General features: G+C 39.0%; 1 protein-coding gene across 1 annotated transcript; it reads left to right on the plus strand.

The window, feature by feature from the left end:
* Positions 1–18,763: 18,763 nt before the first annotated feature.
* LOC122670589 (type I inositol polyphosphate 5-phosphatase 10-like) lies at positions 18,764–24,450 on the plus strand. The gene is made up of 13 exons (XM_043867529.1): positions 18,764–19,091; positions 19,523–19,616; positions 19,834–19,909; positions 20,397–20,453; positions 20,539–20,620; positions 20,721–20,825; positions 21,130–21,257; positions 21,450–21,862; positions 22,207–22,400; positions 22,567–22,675; positions 22,851–22,999; positions 23,079–23,298; positions 24,212–24,450. The coding sequence occupies exons 2-13, from the start codon at positions 19,587–19,589 to the stop codon at positions 24,227–24,229; spliced, it is 1,581 nt and encodes a 526-aa protein (XP_043723464.1). The 5' UTR covers positions 18,764–19,091; positions 19,523–19,586; the 3' UTR covers positions 24,230–24,450.
* Positions 24,451–25,937: the final 1,487 nt, after the last annotated feature.

Consider the following 25,937-nt stretch of genomic DNA (forward strand, 5'->3'; position numbering starts at 1 on the left):
GTATGGTGATGATGATCGTTATCATTCTGGTTGGACCCCGACAGAGGTGATCCCGATGCGGGTGCATAGAGTTAGATTGGAGGAGATGATCTGATGGCAGCTATCCTTTTCTTTTAATGTTCATAGAACATTCTTTTTTGTGGATTGCCTGTTGGCACTTTTCTTTTGTATAGCTTACAGATGCAGCTTTTGTTTATTCGTATCTTGATGAAGGGCTATGAAAAGGCCATGTATGTATGTAGAGAAATACTATGGGTTATGAGCTGCGGCTGAACAATGTATTTATAGCTCATTATGTATATATAACACTTTAGCTTCCATTGCACTCTGTTTCCAAAATTATATTGTCAATGTTATGTGTGTCTATTGGGTGGTGTTTGTTTCTAGATCCTGGAGATTTGGCAGATGTGATTTGACATCTGGGTCACCCGCTCAACCCACCTACGGGGTGGTTTGGGGTGTGACAGAGCTTGGTATCAGAGCGAGAAGCTCTCTAAACTCATAGACAGCGGAAATAGGATTTACAAGCAAATTAGATATGAGAAAACAAGAACATTAGAATAGATAGACAACGAGAAAGTAGAATGACATAATAGAGAATTGATTCAAATTCATGAGTTTAAATTACATAATATTTAGAGGGGGCAAAAAGCCATTACACCAAAATTGGAAGTACTACTTCCCAAGATACATTCTCGAAAGGTTAAAAAAAAAGGGATACAACTAGCTAGCTTGAAGAACAAAAGCAGAAACAAATAGAAAGTAACGTCCTAGAGTTCTTAGTAGGATCAAAATAAAGCTACTGTTGAGCTAGATCCAGGTGGTGGCTGTGGTGGACGTGAATCGACCTGAAAGCGTGCATCCCAGAAGTCTAATCTCTACTCCATGGTGCCCATCCTACCGCCCAGCGATGAGAAACCTTGCTGCATTGTTGTCACGCCCCATCCCAATGATAGGAATAAAGCACAGTCAAGGGGACAATAGTATGCGCATGTGCATTGGCTACCATGAACTCAACAAGCTTAAAATTAAGAACCGGTACCCATTGCCAAGGATCAAAGACTTATTCGATAAGTTACAAGGCGCCAAGGTGTTCTCAAAGATCGACCTTCGTTCGGGGTACCATCAGCTGAAGATCAGAGGTAGTGACATCAACAAGACAGCGTTCAGATCGTGATACGATCACTACGAGTTCCTGGTTATGTCCTTCGAACTAACTAATGCCCCAATAGCTTTTTTGGAGTTAATGAACAGGGTGTTTCATAATGTACTAGATAAATACGTTATCGTATTTATCGATGACATTTTGGTCTACTCCAAAATTGAAGAAGAGCAAGCAGACCACCTCTGCCTCATGCTGCAATGCTTGAGAGAAAAGCAACTATACACCAAATTTAGCAAGTGCGAGTTCTAGCTACAACAAGTGGCTTTCTTAGGTCACCTGGTTTCTGCTAAGGGTATTGAAGTGGATCCTGGCAAGGTGAAGTCCATAGTTGACTGGGAGACACCCAAGAGTGTAGTAGATATCCGCAGCTTCTTGGGTCTAGCTGGTTACTACAGGAGGTTCATTGAGAATTTTTTAAGGATTTCATCTCCTATGACTCGACTGACCCGGAAGGGAGTGAAGTTCGAGTGGTCAGATGACTGTGAGAAAATCTTCCAGGAACTGAAGCAGCGACTGGTTTTGGCTCCGGTACTCACTATTCCAAATGGTACTGGAGGGATGGTAGTTTATAGTGATGCTTCAAAGATGGGCCTCGGCTATGTTTTGATGCAAGATGGAAAGGTGGTAGCCTATGCTTCTCGTCAGTTGAAGGATTATGAGAAGAATTACCCAACCCATGACCTGGAGCTGGCAGCTGTGGTCTTTGCTCTAAAAATCTGGAGACGTTACCTGTATGGAGAGAAGAGTGAGATCTACAGCGACCACAAGAGTCTTACGTACTTCTTCACCCAGAAGGAACTTAACATGAGGCAAAGGCGATGGTTGGAGCTCATGAAGGACTATGATTCCACCATCCACTACCATCTCAGTAAGGCAAATGTTGTGGTGGATGTTCTTAGTCAAAAATCACAAACCTTATCCTTAGCATCCTTGGTTGTCAGTAAGGAGCTCGTTAAGGAAATAAAAAGGATGGATCTCGAGTTACTGGTAGAGGGTGTTACCATGTATTTAGCAGCCCTATCGGTGCAGTCAACCTTGGTGGAAAGGATTCAGTCCGCCCAGGCCTCCGATGAACATTTTTAGGAGATCATTGAAGCTATTCAGGGTGATACACCGCGAGATCTAGATTTCACACTGACTGAAGGTGGTATCCTCATGTTTAGGGATCGGTTATGTGTTCCCAAGGACGATCAGCTGAGGAAGGAAGTGTTGTCAGAATCCCACGATTCTCCTTATTCGATCCACCCAGGTAGTACCAACTGCTGGTGGAGTGGAATGAAGAGGGGTGTAGCTGAATTTATGGCTAGGTGTCTCACTTGTCAACAAGTGAAGGCGAATAGGCAACGGCCCCATGGCCTTTTATAGTCACTACCCGTGCCAAAATGGAAGTGAGAACATGTTATCATGGACTTCATCACTGGGCTGCCCCGTATGCCCAAGGGTGTTGATGCCCTGTGGGTCATTATGGATAGGTTGACGAAGATAGCTCATTTTATCTCCATCAAGGTCACCTACTCAATGGATAAGCTGGCTCGGTTGTACATTGATAACATGGTTCGCCTGCTTGGATTTCCAGTTAGCATCATCTTGATCAGGACCCTAGGTTCACATCCAAGTTCTGGGGTGGATTCCAGAAAGCTATGGGTACCTTGTTGAGTTTTAGCACTGCCTTCCATCTGCAGACGGACGGATAATCGAAGAGGACCATACAGACATTGGAAGACATGCTCCGAGCCTGTGCCATTGATATGCAGGGTAGCTGGGATGAGCACATCTCGCTTATCGAATGTGCCTACAATAATAGTTACCAAGCTACCATTGGTATGGCACCGTTTGAAGCTCAGTATGGGAAGAAGTGCCAGACACGTTGTACTGGGACGAAGTAGGTGAGCGATGCATCCTTGGCCTGAATTGATCCAAGCAACTTATGAGAAGGTGGACTTGATTCGTGAACGAATCAAGGTTGCCCAGTCTAGGCAGAAGGGCTATGCGGACTAGAGACGAAAGGATCTATAGTTCTCCACCGGTGATAAGGTATTTCTCAAGGTGTCGCCCACTAAGTGTGTGATGCAGTTCAGCAAGAAGGGCAAGCTAAGTCCGAGATTCATTAGGCCCTACGAAATCTTTGCAAAGGTCGGACCAGTGGCTTACTGGTTGGCACTCCCACCATCTTTGGACGGTGTGCATGACGTCTTCCATGTATCCATGTTACGAAAGTACGTACATGACCCGAGCCGTGTCCTATCTCAGGAACCATCAGAGCTAGTAGCGGATATGTCTTATAAAGAGCAGCTCGAGAAGATTTTGGACAGTAAGGTGGTGAATCTTAGTAATCGACCTATTCACTACATGAAGGTGAAGTGGTGCAACCACCCAGAGGAGGAAGCATCTTGGGAAGTCGAAGTGGAGATGCGACCGAAGTATCCTTCCCTTGGATTCTTTCAAGGTATATCAAATTTCGAGGACAAAATTTCTTGTAAGGTGGGGGGAATGTTATACCGGCACCCAGAATTACTAATTAATTATAATTTTCTTCCTTGTGACATGTAGATATTGTTGCCCTGTACGCCAGAGAACTATTCTCATTGGTGGTCAAGCCCAGTTACAAGATCATCGATCAGTTCACGGGTCTGTTCGTTGAAGAGAGGTTCCTCAATCGGGCATGGGGGAGATTCATTGATGGTGATTTCATCGACTACCCTCCCAGCACGAGCCCCCGGAGTGAAGAGTATCGAAAGACTTTTCCCATATCGCCATACTTAGACACCTCGCTCAGCGATGAGCTTAGCATCGCAGTCGAGAAACTTTTTGGGATCATGAAGGACACATCGTGACAGTCGAGGGGTAAATTACTGACCTGGAGTATGCTAGTATACCCTCCCCTCTATGGCCTTAAAGTGTGGGTTAAAGCCTAACAACTTTCTTTGTGGTTTTAGCCCTTACAGTAGTGATGGAATCATGGACGGACTCACAAGACTGGTTCCATCTATGGATCCGCCCATGTTGTTTCATGCTTTTTGAGTGTTTTCTTGCATAGGACCCATACCCCGTGCCCCGAAGCTTGTAGCTGAGCCCTCGAACATGGTGGACCCCACCCTTGGTACCCTTGTAATGTGTGTGTACCATGTTGGTGGGCCCACTAGCCTATAGATACATTTAAATGTGTTTTACTCCTTAATAAACTCAAACCAAACAGGCCCTAAGTGGGCCACTTAATATAAATACATTACTCAGCCTTCAATTGGCTCATTCACTTCTCCCACCAACCAAAATCGTGGAAGGCTTGGAGAGCTTTGAAGGAGAAGAAGAAGGTGATTGGAGGAGGGCTTGGTGGTGGAATTCATTCATTGGCTCACTTGACTAAGTGGGTACCTTCTCCCTTTTTCCCTCTCTTTCCTATTTCAAATGTGGGAATCCCCTCTTGGATCGGTTCCAATCTAGGGTTCCCTTTGTGGAACCAAAGGTTAACCTTTTGGCCTCCTAAATGGAGTCCTACCCCTCCATTAATGCCATCAAGAGCCCCTTGTAACCTAAGCTGCTATCCCAAGTACTAAGACTCTAACCTAGGAGCGGGGAAACCCTAGAAATGGTTCCAATTCCTTGGATCCTCTAAGGCCCATGGATGAACTAGGTACTATTGACCCTAGGGAGGCTTAGGACTCCCCTCTCTAACCCTAGGAGCCATGTGACCTCAAGGATGGAAGGGTGGAAGTGAAAATCCTTCAAAATCTCAGACAGGAACTTGACGGAAGCACGAACGGATCTACTGTCATGGTTCCATCTGTGGGTCCGTCCAATATAAGCTGTTAACTGGCTCGAGCGAAGCCAAGGATGGATTAACCTAGTGGTTCCGTCCGTGGTTCCATTCCCTCTCGGGAATGTCTCAGAGTTCGAACGGATGCACGAATGGATTCATGGTGAGGTTTTATCCGTGAATCTGTCCCTCCTATTTTCACCATGTGCCTGGACGGAGCCAGGAACGGACTCACCCTATTGCTTCTGTCCCTGAGTCCATCCGTGCTGCCTTGTGTGAAACCTAACTTTAACTTTTGGGACTCAATATGGGGCCTACCTACACACTTCTAACACTATTCTCACACGTCCCTAGGTTACTTAACTAGTACGAAAGAGCATGTACTGAGGCAAACCATACTAAACACCTCAAGCGATGATCGAACAACCGGTGAATCGATTTTGGGTGATGTTTGGGCTTACTTATAGGAAATATGCATTTGTTATGATACCGTATCATTAAATGCTGCATTCTTGCATATACTATCTTGGTTATGATTTGATACTACGTGGTTGTGTTTATTATTTCATTATTGAATCGGGTTACAGTGTCGGGTGTGCTGGTGCCGAAACCCCAAAAATGCTTATGAAATTCATTGACTGTCATCCTACCCTGTATGTGTCAAGCCATGCTGGTACCTGGGTGCTAGATGGAATGGGACATTGATGCACCCGGAATACCTCTCGGGACGATTGGACTTGCATGTAGTATATTTGCGGCTAGGATTCATTTTCCTATGTTATGACTCTTACCAACAAGGGTTTAGGTGTTGGGTGATTAGGACTCCTTGTTGTCTATGGGGGAGAGAGGCCAAGTCAGGGATGACCACTGATCATCGGGGTCTGCCACTGGGTGATTTTGGTGGCTTCGACCAGCGTAGGCCCCTTGGTGACGATTGAGGTTTCATTGTGGCAATAACATAAGTGACCCACAGTGTCTCCCGAGTCGTCATAGTAGCATACACCCAGACTTGGACTGTGTGCTAGGTGAAAATCTATCAACATTACATTCATCATGGACTATATGTGATTGTGTGTTTATGCATTCCCCATCCCCTCACTGGCTCAGTGGAACTAACCCCCTGTGTACACTTCTTTTAGACTTTTATGCAGATGGTGGTTAACTGGCTAGTCTTGAGGTCCAGCCTGCTAATTATGCTGGTATCGGCACGGAGGAGTCCGATGCTGTGTCAAAGGAACACGGTGACAGATGTCCCTGTGACGATTGTGCCTACGGGCCATGTTGATTCTAGGGATTGTCCCCTCTTTTGATTCTTTTGGGGCTTTGTGCCCATTATAAACACTTGTTTGTAATACTTTATATCTTTTTTGGAGTAGTTACGTCATAGTCAGTCGGTAAACAGTATTAAACATTATTTGTATCACTTAGCCTGCTGAACATACTATAACTGCTATTTAAACGCTTCCGCTTGTAATTAATCTACTTTGGAATGTAATTCCCCTTTATCTCCGCATTTGTAATTACTATGTTTTACATTGATTATTAACTGTGGATTGGAACACTGTGTCAGTGATCCTAGTAGCGAAAAGGGATGACGCGTGTCATCCTAGTCACCCCTTTTGACTGCACTTTAATCCTACTCGAAAATGGGGGCGTGACAGGAGTGGTTGCACCAGCAAGATGGTCCACATGATGGTCATGGAAGTCATATTTGTAAGCATGGTCATGGCAATTCTATTGATGACTGTGGTGTTGCTAACCATGGCCACCTTCCTTGTACACATTATTGTCCCCACTTGATCTTTCAATATGGCAATGGCATCTGTGGAAATTAGCCAATGCACATAATTTTTCATGCGACTAATGGGAGACTGACATACAATTCTGATGCTCACGATATAGTTGAAGATCATGCTCACATGAGCATGGTCATGTGAATGATGCCCCATTGTCCAACATAGATTAGTGCACCGTACTCATGAACCGGATGTACAGGAGGCCGAGGTATTCGTCCATCATGGAAGACAAATGTCACGGTGGGCACACCAGAATGTTATAGAGAGATGCAAAAATTGTGTCTTTATTACTTAAAATAAGAAGAAATAAAGTATTCCGCTAGACTCCGTTAAGTTCATTGGTTTCTAATAGGTTTGATCAGCCAAACAATTGGTCATGTCAAATGATTAGTCCAGGGGCTGGGGAGGGTGGGTGCTTGAGGATGGTAAAAGGACGGAAGATATTGTGCTTCAAATGAGGGTTGGTTTCTAACGATGGGAAAAATTGAGTTTCAAATATTTTAAACTCATTGGTTAAGTTTAAACTTTAGAGTAGTTTCAAACTTGTTTTGGAACCCCAAACATTTCTTTTCAAACTTAAGGCACCCCCATATGTCCTTTTTTTCAAAAATAGGGCACCTCAGATATAATTTACCCAAAAAATGTAAAAAGGCTTCGAAGACATATATAGCCCCTCTTATTTTTCCCTTCTTCCTCAGTATATAACTAATCGTCGTCCAACTTCTCCTTTGTTGCATTTGGTCTTTTTATTTCATTGGTCAAAGTGTATTTTGACATGCAAGAAATGATAGACCATAAATTTGTTAGTAATACTGCGAATGTTGTACATATACTATTTATAGATGGGGACTGAAGCTTGGACATTCTTAATAAGGATGGTTCTTCCTACTAGAAACAAAGAGAAAGCTATCCATAAGTCTAGCTTTGACTTCCAAATTTTCCAGTAAGAATTCAACATCTTTTATGGGAAAAAGATTCTCACGACACCAGTGTGTAGATTCTTACGCATGTCCTCTTACATTCCCTTAATGGACCCCATATTCTCTCTCCTCATTAAAACCCACCCCTACTAAACAATTCGATTTCCCACCTCCTCTCTTGTGGAAAATTGCACTCTAGCTTGGTAGCAATCACTCTCCATATCTATTATTCTTAAGTTTGTTGGGATCAGTTTATTATTACCTAAGCATCTAGGGCTGCAACAGGGTCGGGTTGGGCCGGGCTTTATAGAACCCTAGCCCAACCCTAAGTCCCCTTAGCTAGGCCCAGGCCCGACCCGACCCTGACTCAGGGCCAGAAAAATCCAACCCTGACCCGACCTCAGGGTCGGGCCGGGCCGACCCTGATTGGCCCTGATCATGGGGAGGGGGAAAGAAATGCATGGGTTGGAATGGGCTTGGAAGAACTTATTAATTTTACATAAAATAACAATATAATAAATTATATATAACACTTATTGTCTTCATATATAATATATTATATAAAAAAATGTGGGTGAAATTTAAAGTCTATAATGTATAAATTATATCAATATATATTTTATAGTATAACTTAAATCAGGGTCGGGCCGGGCCGGGCCAAGCTTAGCTCAAGACCTCAACCCTAACCCAACCCAACCCTAACTCAGGACCAAAAATTTTCAGCCCTGACCCGCCTTCAGGGCCAAATATTTCAGCCCAAACCCTGTTCGGGCTCAGGGCGGGCCAGGGCGGATTCGGGCCGACAGGGCCAAACTTGCACCCCTATATGCATCACTCTCCTTCATATCATCTTTTTTAACCACATTTTTTTCCCAATTAGTTTATTGAACCAACTCTTGACATCTTCATCAATCTTGCTGGTATCACTTTATTTTAAATTGATTTGTTGACTCAATAAAGACTAAAAGTTTTTGAGGATTGGTTTAAGAATGTCATGTCATCCGTACAAGCCCTATTGAAGACAAAACAGTTATCAACAAAGAAGAAATGTGTCAAAGCGATGGATAAATAAAAACAAGGTTTCTTAGATTGCACTCTTAATTGGCAGAGAGTCTTATCCTTTTCATCCAGTGGGTTTACAACTTGGGTCAGCCTAAGAGAAGTTGGGCCTAAAAATATGAACTACACTAGGGCTGGCTTGGGCCTTGGTCCAATCCAAAATTTTATCTATCCAACCTAGTCCAACCTCAGTTTGCTATGGCAACCAGATTCTTTATTTTAAGGGGTTGGGGGAGGGTGTCAGCATGGTTCTAAAAATGGTAACAGATTCAGTGTATCGGCAAAGCCGTATTGGTATGACCGATACCAATACCTGTCCAATCCTGAATCAGTGGAACGATTCTAATTGGGGGTAAATCTGGGAAAAAATGATTTTTTCAAACTACTCCAACCAACCCCAATTTGACTAAATTACAAGGAAAACTTGGACTCGCTTTTGCTAGGCTTATGTGTATCTTAGTTCAGCCACAATATATTAGTTCCAATCTGAACCCAAAACCGGCCGGTCTAGTCAGATTTCATGTTGATGTGTCTCATCTTCTTACCTGAGCCCAACCGGCCTATATCCCAATTTCTAACTGAAATAACCCAACTTTAAGTCGATAACTTACTGAATATACTATTGTTGGAGAAAGAACGCTACCTGGTTGTACGCCTTGCGTGTCTCCCATGCCTAGACACACAAGGTGCCTTGACCGATAGGAAATGACTGCCTTGCCCCCATGCATAGGAGGAAATCTTAGGCGATCAAGATGTCGTGTATGTCTAGGCGTGTGAGCCACACAAGACACACGACCAGGTAGCATTCTATTTCCCATTATTGTTTTTTAGTTTTATATGATCTAAATATTCACACAGATACCATCAATAATATTATAGGACGAATAAAGGTTCATCTAAGTTGCCGGGGCAGGGTAACCTCTGTGTCTATCTCTCCTCCTCATATGGAATGACCTCGCTGCCGTATGACATCAATTTATTGCATTTTATTTATGTGCTTTCCTCTTTAGAGATCCTTCCCTAAACGGCCTTAAAACCATTAAGATAGAGAAAACCCTTAAAACCTATCTTTTGGCAGAATCATAGGTTTCAAAACTTTTGACTATATATGTCCACATAACCCTTGACTTATATGGTAAGAAATTTCAACTCAATAGCATTACACCATATGCCATAATCAATTGTTTGGAGTTGGGTTATTTACGCAAATGTGAAAGGTGATTTATGATCAATGCCCGTGAGGACAGACTTTTTATCCTGTCCGGGTTTGGGATCTTTACAAGATAACTCTATCTCCTCTCCCAGATGGCATCCTATGAATAGAGGGCAAAGCAGCCCAAACATCAATAAGAGCCAAAAGGTCTGAGCTTGGAGGGGGCCAATCATCAAGGCGAATGGTGTCAGCAACCAAAGCCTGCTTAGATAGTCCTAAGTTAAACATGCCTCTAGTGCGGACAAGACGAAGAATAACTCCCATGGGGTGCCAGTGGTCCAGCCAAAGCTTGGTGGAAGTTCCATCATCAATTTAGGTTTGGATGGGACCAATAACACTAGGACGAAGTGCTAGAATCTTGTGCCACACCCAAGAAGCATATGGCGAGGGAGAAACTATCCAGATGGAGTCAGACTGTAGCAACCCAAAGCAGACCCAATCCACCCAAATACTTTTCTTCTTGTTTATAATCTTCCAAATCAGCTTTGTGGTTCCAGCTGAATTAACATCTTTGATTAGACCTAGCCCTCCCTCCTCGTAGGAAGGCAAACAGAGGCCCAACTAATGTAGTGAGCCCATATATATGATTGATGTAAGGTTTATAATTTGACCAATTGGTCAACCCACATGATGTCTTCTATCTATTCTATGGCTAGAATTTGCTACATCTGACCATACTAACTTGATCGACCCTCATTTGATGGTTTAAAATGCATTAGAGAAGTTCATCTAGATGTAGGATATAGATATGGTTGAAATTATAAGCTACAGAATGTAACACTGCCCATGGGCGGTAATCCCAAAAGTGCCTTTCTCTATCTACCCCATGGTTCCTAACGTCGGGTCAGATCGGATCGGTATCTGTCAAGATTGATCCCGATTAATGACCGATCCTACCCGGTTAGCATGGATCGTTCCTTGGATCGGTTGGTATCGATCAGATCGCCCAAATCTTGGGATCGGATCGGTTGTTGTCGGTCAATACTTTCAATATGGTTCGTAATCTTGGGATCGAGTTAGTCAATTCGTCCAGATTGAATAGGTATTGGCCTTGATTTTCTGATTTACTTTTAATTTTCATAAGTTTTTTATATTTTTGACCAATACTGACTGATACCGGTCCAAACCAATGCAACTAATATCGGTCGATCAGATCTGAGATTATAACAAATGCCGATCCATTAAAATCCAAATTTTGGTATTTTTTATCAATCCGGATCGGTTTCAGATCGGTTTCGCCCATGACTTTGGCTATTCTTAACCCAAACCTAACAAAGCACATGGGTTGTAATTCCAAATTGCCCAACTGAAATCAGGCTATTCTCAATTAGGCCTAGCCTTATCTAGCCCATGTTCTACTTCTAGTTGAATAGACTACCATGGTTTTAGTGCACGGTATCAGAACAGGTATCAGCAACACGCAAAATCGATACGATATTGATACGGTATCGGCCTGGATCGGTTGTATCGGATAAAATTACCCCTGAAATTTCTTAAAAAAATAAGTTTTCTGATCATTTTACCCCTTGCCCGTACCGTGCTACCGATATGGTATCGGCACAGTATCGATATTGGTGATTAGTAAAACTGATACGTATCGTCCAAAATGGGCAAAACGATATCAATACTTAGAACCATGGAATAGACTAACCAATTTTTTTTATTGACTGTTTTTGAGTTCCATCATTCCCTAAATTATTATATCATACCTACCATGTTTTTATTATAATCTACGAATAACATGTTATCCATATAATCATCTATAAATTCAAATAATTTTATAAATTCAAATAATTTTAAAACAATCTCACATCTCTAATCATCATTACATGGATTGGAAAAATTGCTTGAAAAGTCCAATGAAGTGACGACGTGAAGGAGTGGTCATTACTCATTAATAATAACTTTAGGTAAATGGCTAATAGATGAAGGGTGGTGTCATGGAAATTAACATTATTTGATCGTTTTAGGTAGCTGGGGTTTCCTCCTAAACATGTAAGTTTTAGGTGATCCATGACCACCTTCAAAGATGAAACACCACTAAACCAACCTGGAAGGGATTCAGTACTCAATCAATGATATATAAAGCAACAAGCTCAGCCCAGCCTAGCCTAGCCTAGCCCAGCCCAGTTTTGTAAGAACATACGTCCTACACATGCCGTGTAGGAATTCTCTCTCTAATTACAGAATGGGTAGACGACACATGGCAGAGAAGATTGAACCAGTTCATAAGTCAGGCCAAAGCCACCATGATTTATTGAGATTTGGACTTCCTATAACCAGAACATTCCTATTTGGAACTGTTAGCATATTAGCATTCCATTAATCACAGAGGTTTGGGGATTACCCGAATCAAATGGAATCGCAGCGGAAGCGATAATCGAATGCGGCTTACAGTTACGAGTACAGCACGATCTCTACAGGCTTCTCCACTAAGAACTCCACACCACAAAACCTTAGGATAACACAGAACTTGAAAGAGAGGGAGAGCGACGGCTTCTCAAAAGATATGAGAAATTCATGTGCTAGGGTTTAAGCCTAATACTTATTTATAGACAAAACCCTGGGCGTCCCTCTCATTTGGTCAACTCCCACTAGAGGTCTAGACCGATTAGAAAAGGGGAGAGGACCGACCCCTCCAGAGCTCGGGTCTCTCGCAGCCAGCCCCTTGTGGGCCCACAAATTGGGCCCAGCCCATTAACGTATTACAGGAACTATACTCTCCACAAGATAAGAAAACTATCACTACATAGAAAACTTTCTTAACAAGACTTTCTATGCATATCTCCTACCATTCAAGAGATCTATCGGGATTCACCTTCCTTCCCAGAATCTCTTATCATGAATCGAATCTCCCCACCGACTATCGTTTTTTTTTTTTTTTATTGGTAGGGGGGATGTAGGATGTGAACCAGGAGGCTTGAACTTTACGCACCACTAGCTACCAAGTGCGCTAGGCACTTGACCACCTGACTATCCTATAAATAAAAATGTAAAACCCAAGATACATTACTATTTGGCTCTTTTTTTTTTCGATCGCTCAAACAATCGATCTACCATTTGACTGGTCAACCACGACTGAATAACATGTGAACGAGAGTGTGGGCGTGCCAAAGTCTGTAAAGCCTTTTTTTTTTTTTGGGTGAAAAAGTCTGTAAGACTCAATGTAGAAGAAGATTGCACTTTTGACTTCTATCAAATATATGGATTCCCCCTTTTGCCTCGATTGCTCCAAAGACTTTAAATTAAAGACCAAATTGTACCACACAAAGTAAATGATAACCACAGAATAAATGATAGAGATGAAATAAGAAATCAAGAATTTCTATTGATCTCAATGGTGTATACACAAGGATATATCATTGACATAAGAAATCAAAAAGAAGAATTCGACAGAGAAGATGACTGGGATGGTCAAGGAGAGGATTACACTAAGAAATATAAAAATATAGTAGAAAATTAAAAAGATAAGTAAAATTACAAGTTTGTTGATTGATCGAGAGATCTCTTCTCCTTCTTAGATTTATGGTTTTTATACTTGTTAGGATAGAGTCTCTATTCGCTCGACTTCTAGTAATTACAGACCTCTTGAATGTCACGTAGTCCATAAAATTCCTACTCTGGTGATTGTGTTGGTATTAGGTGCTTCACGGTTACAACCATTCTGGCCCTACTAACTTTCCACGTAGGGAACCTACCCTTTTGACCATCCATTTTACCACTTAGAATTGATAGACCTATCATTACTGGTCAGTCGATAATTTTAGGATGTAAACAATTACGTTTAATTTAACGCAGAAAATTCTGTCAAGTTATTGTTATTTCAGCATACTTCTTGTTCCTCTGAGTCTGCTCCGAACCTCTCTGCTATTCACGTTCTGATCTACTCCTTGTCGGTGCAGATTTCAACAACAACAAGTTGAGTGTTTTTTTTTTATTTATTATTATGATTATGAAAAACGAATTGAGTTGAGTTGACTTAATGTTTTAGACATATCTTTTAGTGAGGTGGAGATGAGCTGTGGAAGCTCAGCAAGTTGCATACACCCGCCTAAACGCAGGAAAGTAGACACTTTTTTTTTTGGGGGGGGGGGGGGGTGGTGTTTGGTGGGAGGACTCTTTGGTCTATTCCCTTTTTTTTTCTTGTTTTTTTTAATCTCTAAATTAAGGGAGAGAAGTTATGCAACCCACGACATTATTCCCTTGTAGTAGCTGTTTGTATATTCAATTTTTATTATCAAACAAAAACACTTTGAGCATTATAATGTACATGAATTCATGTTTTCCTATCTTTCTTTCTTTCTTTCTTTATTTTATTTTATTTTATTTTGTTATCCAAATAAAATGCCAAATAATTTCGTTGGGTATAAGTTATTAGTTTTCCTAATCTGACCATGATTTTTTTTTTTTTTTGGTACGAATCTGACCATGATTTTAAGGAGTAGGGTGTGGGCTTGTTTGGATGAATATAGGCCAAGGGAATATTATATCACATTTATATTCTTTATTGTTTTGATTCATATTCAATACAATTATCATGCAAGGGAATTAGGGATCCTTTATCCCAAAAAAAAAAAAAAAAATGGCGTATAGGAAATGCATTAATAGGATTGCAGTCCGAAACAAAAACAATTTTTTTTCTTGTTATTAAATTTAGAAAGATGAATTGGGATTTGGCTCCTCTCTAGGGAATCCATCGCCCAGGGAGCGCCTAGAGACACATCCAACAACTCGGCTGCCGTGCACACATCCTGATGTGCATGTTGACTTGATATGTGATGGGATTTGTACGCGACAAACCAGCCGTTGGATGTGTCCCTGGGCATCCCTTGGGCGATGGATTCCTTTGAGACGAGCCGGATAGACAAAAGGGGTGCAAGGGAAGGTACTTAGTAGTTGTTTCTCACAGGCCTTTAGACCTTCAATACTTTTCTTTTTCTTTTCTTTTTTTTTTTGAAGTTTAAAAGAAAATTTTAAAATTTTTTGAATGTCAATCAAAACAAAAAACGAGCGCGCACATAAGAGGGGTGCAAGGGAGGGCTAGGACTACTTTCATTAGGAAAGGGTGAGAGGCAGACACAAGCTGGGCACCTGGTAGCTTGCACAGCCTTTACCCTTGATAATTTAACAGACAAGTCTCTCTTTTCAAGAAAGTCCACTAATTTTTTTTCCCACTAAATTCACATAAAGGAAAGGAGGTTTTTACTCTCTCTCTCTCTCTCTCTCTCTCTCTCTCTTAAAAAAAAAAAACCACCACCCTCTATGTTGTTAATTTATGAAGGGTGCATTAGAAATTGACCCTTTTTTTTATTGCCCCTTGTCTTATTCTAAAAAGGTTTTTTAAAATAGGGGTATAAAGAATTTTCAAAAATAAATTGAAAATCTATCTTTATGTCATTATCCAAAGGTGTCAGTGGCATGCATATTTTTTGAGTATGCATATAAAATGACAACAACACCAACTAACTCAGCCTTATTCCAACTTAATGGGGTCGGCTACATGGATTCAAAAGACAAAAAGTAAAGAAAACAAAGTTCTACCAAAAAAAAGGAAAAGAGAGTTGTGAAAAGAGGGATGGGGAACGAGATGAGAAATGAAAAAAGAAAAAAAAAAAAAAAAAAAAAAAAAGAAGATGATAAATAAATAGAAAAATGAAAGATGAATGATGAAAGATAGTAAGAGGCAAGAGGTACAACCCATCCGTCGAGAGAATCTCAGCTAATCAGGATTTGTGACATGGATTCTTGTCTTCGAATAGACTCTGTCCGACCAAGGTCATACTTGGTACAAGACCTAGACTATGTATGTCCTTCCTCGCCGCTTTTCCTGATCATTTTAGGTCTGTCTTTAACTCTTTTAGCTCCTTCAATCGGGATCATATCACTTTTCCTACTAGGGCATCCCTAGGCCTCTGTTGGATATAGCCTTACCACCTTAAACAACTCTCTCGGAGCTTGTCATTGATTGGACCAACTCCCAACACTCTTATGTGTTTATTTCGTACTTTGTCCTTCCTTATTTTTCTACACATTAATCTTAAATTTCATGTTCAAATGAAGTGACCTTTGTGCCTACCTATGTATGAAACCATCCAACGCACCTTGTTGGTGTGCTCCTCTATGCCGATTGCTCAAAAAACCCTCTCCCAAAAAACATATCTAAAACATATTAAAAGAATTCATTTATCACTAAAAGCTTAGATTATTAGATATGCACTATAGAAAGGTCCTTGAAAATCATTTTGAAATGTATATCAAACTGCATAACAACTTCTCTGTAGCTGTAAAGCCTTTACATATTTTTTTCCCCTTCTTTTGTCTGTTTGTAGCCCATAAATTAGGAGATTGGCAGCCATTGACAGATATTAATAAGTGAGGAGGGGAGGACATGTACCCTTTCCTTCTCCCTTTTTGTTATTCATTTCTTTAATTAATTTCCTTGAGTACATCCACATGAAGGGCTTAACTCTCAAATGCAAGTAAGAAAGTCTTAAATCTCCATACAATCAGATCTCCCTTACAAAGGCGATATTGCAACCACCAAAGTGGGAGGTGGCCTATCTTTTGTATATGTTTTAATGGGTCAGTTCTAAGTCCATTACATATACATGGGTAAAATTGTAATTGTCCATGAATTAAGGTTTCTAGGTTGTCCGGTGTTGGTTTTTTCAACTGAGCTACCCTTGTCAGGTTAATTGGTTTTACATATCACACACTCAAAAACAAGTTTTTTTTTCTCTTTAAATAGAATGACTTTCTATTTTGACTTATTTTAAAACAAATTTAGTAGATATCCTACTGATTATTGATTCAAGTAAAGAGATATGAATTTGATCATCACAAGAGACAGAAAGTTTTCTTTCTTTTTCAATTGAATCATCAATAATTGAAAGTAGATAAATCCAAAAAAATAAAAATCCAATTCACTTTTTTGTTGAACAGAAAAAGTTGATGTAAGGTAAAAGTCAAGTTTAAGTTGTTATTCATCTCATAATGAGAATGTATATAATTCTATTTCAGTCTACTTTGGTATGGCATGAGCTTATAATCATTGAATCGATTCGATCATCAGATTATAAGTTCATAATCCCAACCCAAGTTTAGATCCTTAATTTGTACTTAGTGGTAGATCAACTTGATCAATTCCTGACCCTAATTAGACTTCCCCCTCGAGTTCCACATCTACCAGAGTATAATATATGTTACAATATGTAACTATAATTGAAAGGATATTTGATTTTGCAACTATTTTAGACACCCCTTACATTATCAAATAATTTGGATCACTATTGTATGACTTTTCGCCATCTCATAATAGAAGAAAAGATATTTAATTTAGTTGCGCAATTATTGTATAATTTTTTCACTACATCGTGACACAGAATTAATTATTGATCAACTTGAGAAGATTTTTGTATTTTTTTTTAAATGAAAAATGAAACATTGACAAAATAAGAAGTTATATACATCATCCACAACCATAAGCTTAACTTAAGAGACCTAATCTTCTGCGAACCCAAGAAGATTTCAATTACTACTTTTAGGTGGTGATTCATGCCCATACAAGCTTGGGGCTGGAGGGTGTCAATCTGATTCCAATTTGATGTTTAGAACCCAAATATGAGGAATCCTTGTAGAATCAAACTTGCTCTAATGAGTACTAAGTCAATAGACATTATTGGCTTTTAATTTGAAGAAGAAAAACCCTCACTCAAATCACAAACTGACTAATCTTTCCTTGATGTTCTTAATATTTGCTCTACAGAATTTTCGTTGGCCAACCAATTAGGTATAGCTTCTCTATTTACTTTTTAACATTACAAAATAGGGGTGTCAAATTAAGAATCGACACAATGAAACCAACAGAAAAACCTGAAACTAGGACGATCAAAAAACTTTTGTCTTATTCCAAAAAGTTATTTAAGATATGAGTAAAAAATGATTCTCAAATAATCTGAAAATGATTTATCATTATATCATTAGGGAGAAGAACGCTAATAGGCTGCGTAGTGTACACTAGCATCTCCCTATGTCTATCTCTCTCCAACTTCCTATGAAATGATATATTTACCCTCTACTTGTGGGAGGAGAGATAGAAACTAGGAGGCACTAGCATACGCTACTCAATAGGACAGTGAACTCAACCCCATGTCATTATTAAAAGATGTTATTAGTCTTGCACATTTTTGTCTACGCACATAAAAAGACTGGATTTATCTTCATTGAAAAAAAAAATCTTATGCTAAAGAGTGCATCTTCTAGTCAAGTAGTAGGTGAACTAAGAAGTTGTAACCTTACTTTTTTGCCCTTTGTCTTATTCTTAAAATTCATTTAATGCAAGGGTAATCTTATCATTTTATATGGACAATGGCAATTTTTGAAAATAACATAATGATAAATCACTTTCAACTTATTTTAAAAATCTGTTTTTTACCTATGACTAAAATACTTTTGGGAATATGACACGAGGCAAAAAGAGTGAGGTTGCAATCTTATTGTAAACAACCTTGGTTATAACAAGATTTTCTCTATAATTAAAAGAAAAAAAAATTAAATTACAAATTATTGATACCTAATTAAGATGTCAATAAGAAAATCCCTTTAGATTATCCAACAAGGGAAACCCTAAGTAAACCCAATTGTCATCATTAAGATTGAAGTAGATGATGGAATTAAAGGGTTAAAATGGGGAAATCAAAATCATGGGTAAAATAGTCATTTGACCACATCATAATGTAGGTGTTTGGTCCCCTACTTAGTGTTAGACAAGACTCATTGAAAGTAGGAACATTGCTTCAAGTTTTAAGGACCACACAAGCTCCAAAAATGACTGTCTTGGATTTTTTGAGTCTCTCCCCTTCGAATCTTCCACTCTTTTAGGGAGTTTTATATTTTCGAGAAACCTCATTGGAACATTTGGAAAGATGGGTTCTCTGCAACGACCCACAAAAAGAATAGAACGAAGAAGTCAGCAACACAACATGTTATAATCTCATACTCAAGTTCTAAAAAAGACAGAGAGAGAGAGAGATGAATATGAAATAGCAAAAAAAAAAACCCATTGGAGAAGAAAACTAGGAGAGCCCGGACGAGATAATGGCGTTTCCAAAGACTTTTTTAAACGTTTGTGGGAATTGAAAAGAGAAAGAGATGGTTCGAAACTCCGAAAAGTTCCAACACAGTTGTGAGTTGACTGCCCCCACTTTGCCATCTTTCATGGTTTTTGAATAAATTGAAATCTTTCCACGTGAAGCCTTCTATTCAAGAAAGGACCTTTAATTGAAGACTTCAATGCTTAGGAGGGAGAGAACACAGAGTCCTAGAGACATCGAATGTTTCGGGTTTCTTCTCTTTCTTGTTTAATTTGACATATCTCATTGGATTTGTAAGTCTTTGTTGGTTTTGGTTGATGGGTTTTCGTCACATTTACGCATTGGTGTCTGCTTGATTCAATTTCATGCATCTTCTCTGGTTTCTTGTCTTCTCCTCATAGATCTCTTCCGTTTTATTTTGGTGGGTTTTTTTGGCTAAAGGGTTTTGCTTTTTCTCTTCAATGAGTGAATGAAGGAAATGAGCCGTTTCTGATCCTCTATTTTCTCTTTGTGGATATAACAGAGTTCTGGGTTTGCGCCATTGGGGTTGATTTCAGATTTTTTTGGACTTCTGGATTGTTTAAGAGATGACGCTTGGGAGTGACGAAAGGAAAAAGGTTTGACAATTCTCTTTTTCATTTGCTTTGATTCTAATTCCTGGAAAATTCTTTTCCTTTGTTCTTTTTCATGGCTTTAATTCAAGTTTTTATCTATTCTCTTTATCTTTTGAACGAATCACAACTAGGGGGACATTTACTCGGTTTAGTCAACTTTTATTGATGATGGATTCATGCCGCTAATCAAAATTTCTTTTTTTTTTTGTGGATATTTCAGTTTCATTTACCAAAAATCTTTCGAACATGGGAGAAAAAAGCAATTAAGAAGAGAGAAGGCTCCATTGATTCTTCTGGTTAGTGTTAGCAATTTCTATCTTCTTGATGTAATTGTTCTATTGAATCCAACAATTTTTTTTTGGTTTGTTTGGGGTACATGACAGTTTTATCTTCAATTTCTTTGTCTTTTTTCGAGAAATTTCATCGCTCATGATCCATCAAATGAGTACAGAGGTTAAAAGCCCTTTTCTGTTAGTAGGTAGAAACTCAAGAGTCTTTGGTAAGAACTGTTCTTCTGGATATGTGAATCAGGGATTGTGTTTCTTACCAAACTAATGAAGAATTGGGTTCTATGAAAATGAAAAACTTGATGTCTTGTGTCTACATTATCTTTGAAGTTGGGTTCATTCTGCAAGAATAGTATTTACTACTTTTCTCCTCCTCCCATTTGTTATCTTGACTGAAATAAAAATGGAAAAGATAATATAGTTTTTCTCCTCTGTTTCTGTCCTATATTCTCAAGCTTTGCTCATTTTGAATGTCTTCCCTGTGAAAAACAAACAGTGGAGTTTGAAAGGTGCTCACCTTTTTCAGCTACAGCCATCAAGAAAAGCTTGTCAGGTATAGATAGTTGAATTGTCCTTTACTTACATCCTGTTTGTTCATTTCCTTATCTCTTCCTAAGTTTTGGTTGGTTTAATTGCAGAATCTACTTCAAAGCTAGGAAGTTTCAAGTTCAGAAGCCCCCGATCTCCAATGACAAATGTTCCTGATCTTCAAACTTTACGGTACTTTGAAGATGTTGATCTTCTTTCTTTATCCCTTTTTCATCTTCTATGGATTTCTAATCAGCTTTTTCTGAATCTTCTCCTTTTGCCTTGCCTCCAGTGTTTTTGTGGCAACCTGGAATGCAGGTGGAAAATGCCCTCACAGTGACCTGAATCTTGTTGATTTTCTTCAGGTGGAAGATCCATCAGACATCTATGTTTTGGGGTATGGATTGTATTACTCCCATAGGCTTGTAGTTTTAGATTTTTTACGTACTGTTTTGTTTCATGAATTGAGAAACCTTTACATTCATTTTAGTACTTGATGAATTATGTGAAGTCCATCATATTTCAACTGATTCATGTTAGCTGATGTTTTTACCATATTTACATTTTTAGATTTGAGAACCCAAAAAAACAAATATAGTTTTCAATAAATCCACTAGTATGCTTCTCTTAAAGTTTGTAATTATGAACTTATATTCTTCTCTCAATTAACTATTGTTTTATTGTTCTTCTTTGGAATTCAGTTTTCAGGAAATAGTTCCCTTGAATGCTGGAAATGTGTTAGTTATAGAAGACAATGAGCCAGCAGCAAAATGGCTAACTCTCATCAACCAGGCCCTGAACAAAACTTCAGATGTCAACACCTCCGACAGTCCAAGCCCCCCACTAGACTACTGTCCCTTTCCTTCTGAAGCTTCTGGAAAAAAATCAATATCCAAAGATTTGAAGCCCAATGATGGTCTAGACTACTGTCCCTTTCCTTCTGAAGCTTCTGGAAAAAAATCAATATCCAAAGATCTGAAGCCCAATGATGGTCTAGACTACTGTCCCTTTCCTTCTCAAGCTTCTGGAAAAAAATTAATATCCAAAGATTTGAAGCCCAATGGTGGTCTACTATTCTTCCAGAAGCCTTCTCTTAAAAAGGTCAGTAGAAGCTTAAAGGCACAGAAGGGAAGAGGCCTCAAGAGTTGCAACTGCCATTCTGAGTTGGAAAGAAAGTATAGTAAGGACTCCTGTTTTAGATTCCAAGAAGTTTATATTGGTGAAGATGACTCTTCCTCAGAAAATGAAGATGGTTCAAACAGTTTCCTGATGACAGAGATCACCACTAACCAGATGAATTATAGCCTCATAGCCAGCAAGCAAATGGTGGGAATTTTTGTCACTGTTTGGGCAAGGAAGGAACTTGTTCAGCACATTGGACACTTGAGAGTCTCCTGCGTTGGGCGTGGAATATTGGGATACCTTGGAAACAAGGTGTGTATTCAATTTTTTGCTATATAATTGCATTGACATATATTTGATACAGAGGTAAAGATAGCTTACATGCTGCTAAATTTTTATTCTCTCTTAAGTTTATTTTTCTTCTTGTGTGCATCCCATCTACAAGGACAAAGGCTGTAAAATCCTTTTGGTAATGATGATGATCAACATCAAACCAACAGATGTGATGAACACTATAATAGATTGTGAAGTCATTAACATTAGTGTGCTTTCACTATATTTTAAGCTCATATGGTCGCAAATATTTGTTGGCTTTAAGATTTCTTTTAGTAAGATTTACTTGCTATGGGTCTCAGCCAACAATTCTTTGGTTGCAGGGTTGTATCTCTGTTAGCCTGTCTTTGCACCAAACAACCTTCTGCTTTGTCTGCAGTCATTTGGCTTCTGGGGAGAAAGAAGGAGACGAGCTTAGAAGAAATTCTGATGTCATAGAGATACTGAAAAACACCCAATTTCGAAAAATCTGCAAAACACCCCATCGTAGGATTCCTGAGAGAATTCTGGAACATGAGTAAGTATTTCTCTGACCTCATTAAGGTGTGTGGATGTGTGTTTGTCCATTCTTGTATCTATTGAAGAATTCATGTATTTAACACATCTTTGACTTTCTCAACTCATAATTGGTCCCTTCTGAACTAATGTTGCTTCCTTCTTTTTCTTGGAAAAAACTGCACCAGACGGATCATTTGGTTAGGGGACTTGAATTACCGGATTGCTTTGAGCTACTCAGAAACCCGAAAGCTTCTGGAGAACAATGATTGGGATGCCCTTCTTGCGAAAGATCAGGTGGTTATGTTGTATCCAATCTCCAAGATTGATGGGAGTGAAATGTTGAACTTAGATTCTACTTTTCTAGCTTCCTCATACCTGGATGTCAATGCTTTTCCAAAAACTTTCTAATCTCCTATCAATTAAGATCTTATTCAACAATGTTTTGATCCCACTTCTGGTTTGCTTATAGCTCAAGATTGAACAAGAAGCAGGACGAGTGTTTGAAGGGTGGAAAGAGGGGAAAATCTACTTCCCTCCAACATACAAGTACTCCAATAACTCAGATTCTTATGCCGGAGAGACTGTAACATCAAAAAAGAAAAGGAGAACTCCTGCATGGTATATTTAGATCTTATTTTATTCTCTCAAAACCCAAAATTATACCTTAAGCAAATCTGAGTAGTTACAACTGGTGCAGGTGTGATAGAATACTATGGCATGGGTATGGAATAGAGCAACTCAATTACTTTCGTGGTGAGTCAAGGTTTTCTGATCACAGGCCAGTTTGTGCAGTTTTTGAGGTGCAGGTAGCAGTTCTGGATGGAAAATCTAAGAACGCACTTTCTAACTCCAACATGAAAGTTGAAATTGAAGAGCTCTTACCTCCAACTGCTGCAAGATATTTGAGTAGACAATGTGTAAGTTAATGCACAGATAGTACGCATACAATCTTCATTGTAGTCTGGATGTCTAATGGAAACAATAGTTCAGCATTAACACATATAATGCTGAAAGGTATTATGAATGAAGTTACATTGTTGACATGATTCGATGATCTCAATCATCTGACCTATCAGTTACATTTGACTGTTGAGAGGGAAAAAAAAAAAAAAAGAAGAAAAGGAAAAGGTTCTGTCACAGCATAATGTAGAGATTTCCAGGGTCATATCCCAGTATTGTTAATTCTCTCTGTAGGAAGGATGTTAATTATATAGTGTTCTCCTCATACAGCCATTTTAAGCATCTATTAATGCATTTTAATGCTTCTGTTCTTTTATATATGATCAAAGAAATTGAATTTGACTTGAGCTCTTATCCCTTTTTCCTTGCAGTTGGTAAACCAATAGCATTAGCCAGATTAAAAAATGAAAAAACAAATTTGCCGATTGAAGATTACCTCTAAGAAGAAGAGCAGAGCAATGTTCTGGCTCATTATTCTACCTGTACAACATATCGTTCTAAACATGTAAGAGTTGATGCTTTTCTTTACCATATTTTCTGAACAAAACAAACCAAAGTTTAAAGGGACTGTGTTAAGGGGCATCAGAATAACTTTGTAGATCCACTGACAATTAAATCCAACTTGTAGTGGTTAGACATCCATGACTAATAAAGGTTGTTCAGACAAGGGATGCATAGGTCAACTCAACATCATTATTAATAGACTGTGTACTTCAGAATCTTCTGATTACTAAGTTACAGATTCACTTCATGAACAGGACAGAAAAATCATATTTGGATTAAATATCTGTTTTCATTACCATTATTTGTCACTGAAATATTAGAACTATACCAGTAGCTAAGCTTTTTTCATTTCATTCTCTTTTGCAGGTCATGGAAAAAACTTAATAGGCATGCAGTGGCTATTGTTCTTTTTTCAGGGAACTACCAGAAATCCAGACCTTAATGAAGGACAAAAGCTAGGACTAATACAATTCATCTTGTGCTGATTTTCCCATTTACTTTAATTCTTTCTTTCTTGGAGTTATTGGAGGGCTTAGAATAGTCCCATGCTCCTCAGATAAAAAATTGATGTATATTAGATTGAAAGCACATAATTTTCACTGGAACTCAAGGCATCTGAAATGAAGTGGTTGCTACGGTTAGTCCTACAAGGTTTTAAGACTTAGTAGATACAATTCTATCAGAAGAAACAATTTCATTGGACAGCTTTATGACTGCCAGATCACTGCCCACACAATTTCTAATTCTAGATCACACCTTCTCTGCTTTAGGTAGGGCTGCAACAGGGTCGGGTTGGGCCAGGCTTTTTAAAACCCCAGACCAACCCTGAGTCCCCTTAGCTGGGCCCAGGCCCAGCCCGACCCTAACGTAGGGCCTGGAAAATTCAACCCTAACCCGCCCTCAGGGTTGGGCCAGGCTGACCTTGATTGGCCTTGATCATTGAGTGGGGTAAGGGAGAGATGCATGGTCTGGACTGAGTTACGATGGGTCGGGGAGAAAACTATCAATTTTACGTAAAATAATATTATAATAAAATATATTATCATTTATTATCTTCATATATAATATATTATATAACAAAATATGTGTGACATTTAAGGTTTATGATATATATAGTATACCAACATATATTTTATAGTATAACTTAAAACAGGGTCGGGTCGGGCTCAGTCCAATGCCTCAACCCTGGCCTGACCCGACCCTGACTTAGGGCCAGAAATTTCTAGGGCCAAATATCTCAACCCAGCCAAACTTGCACCCCTAGTTTTAGGGAAGATGGTGGTGTTACAGGGGCTGCCTGGTTTACCTGGTAGAAGGGTTTCAAGATCAGCATGTTTAAAGGGTATCTCTCGGTGTTAACATCAAGTTTTGCTATATGTATATCTAAGAAACGGTCTAAATTGGGCACATGTCAAATTTCAAATTAAGGATGAATCATATAGCCTCTCATACATTAGCATACTCCCATTGTATTTTTCAACCATCCATTTCTATTTTGCTTTGTTTCTAAGTAAAAACCCATGAAAAGAGAAATTTCAAAAATAAAACTTGTAAGTTTTTATATTGATTTTACATCCAAATTTTCATTTTATGACTTTTACCTAGAAACAAATGGAGCCCATAGAAATTTTTTTATTATTCACTTGATTTTAGAAGTTTTTATTTCGCAAATCAACTCATTTTTAGTGGAAACGCAAGATGTGAATATGGGACTTGGGGTCTATTTGTCCATAAAATTCTAGAAAACGTCTTCCTTGAAAAAATTTCCCTCCCTATTAGCTGTGAGGATTTCCTCTTTTTTAAATTTAAATTGATTTTCAGTAAGAGAATCCAAACTTAACCCTTGCCTGTTGATAATAAAAAATAAAAATTATTTTATTTGATAACTTTGAACTTCATTATTTTTGGGATGGTTGGGGGGGGGGGGAGAAACAAGACTTTTGTTGAAGGCATCAAACATTTATATCTCAATTTCTAATAGGCCCCATCTAGCAGTCCACATGATCCCAATAGAGGGCCATCAATGAGAGACTTTTATTGACAGGACCAATACATAAGGGGTGGAAATAATGTTTAAATGGTTTGGGTAAGG

The sequence above is a fragment of the Telopea speciosissima genome, chromosome 8 (assembly GCF_018873765.1).
Source record: "Telopea speciosissima isolate NSW1024214 ecotype Mountain lineage chromosome 8, Tspe_v1, whole genome shotgun sequence".
Classification (NCBI taxonomy): Eukaryota; Viridiplantae; Streptophyta; class Magnoliopsida; order Proteales; family Proteaceae; genus Telopea; species Telopea speciosissima.

Bases quoted from the DNA above. Each gene is read 5' to 3' on its own strand.
- LOC122670589 (XM_043867529.1), top strand. From the start codon at position 19,587: ATGACGCTTGGGAGTGACGAAAGGAAAAAG. The intron at 20,454-20,538 runs GTATAGATAGTT...GTTTAATTGCAG, and splicing joins CATCAAGAAAAGCTTGTCAG to AATCTACTTCAAAGCTAGGA. The intron at 20,621-20,720 runs GTACTTTGAAGA...CCTTGCCTCCAG, and splicing joins CCTGATCTTCAAACTTTACG to TGTTTTTGTGGCAACCTGGA.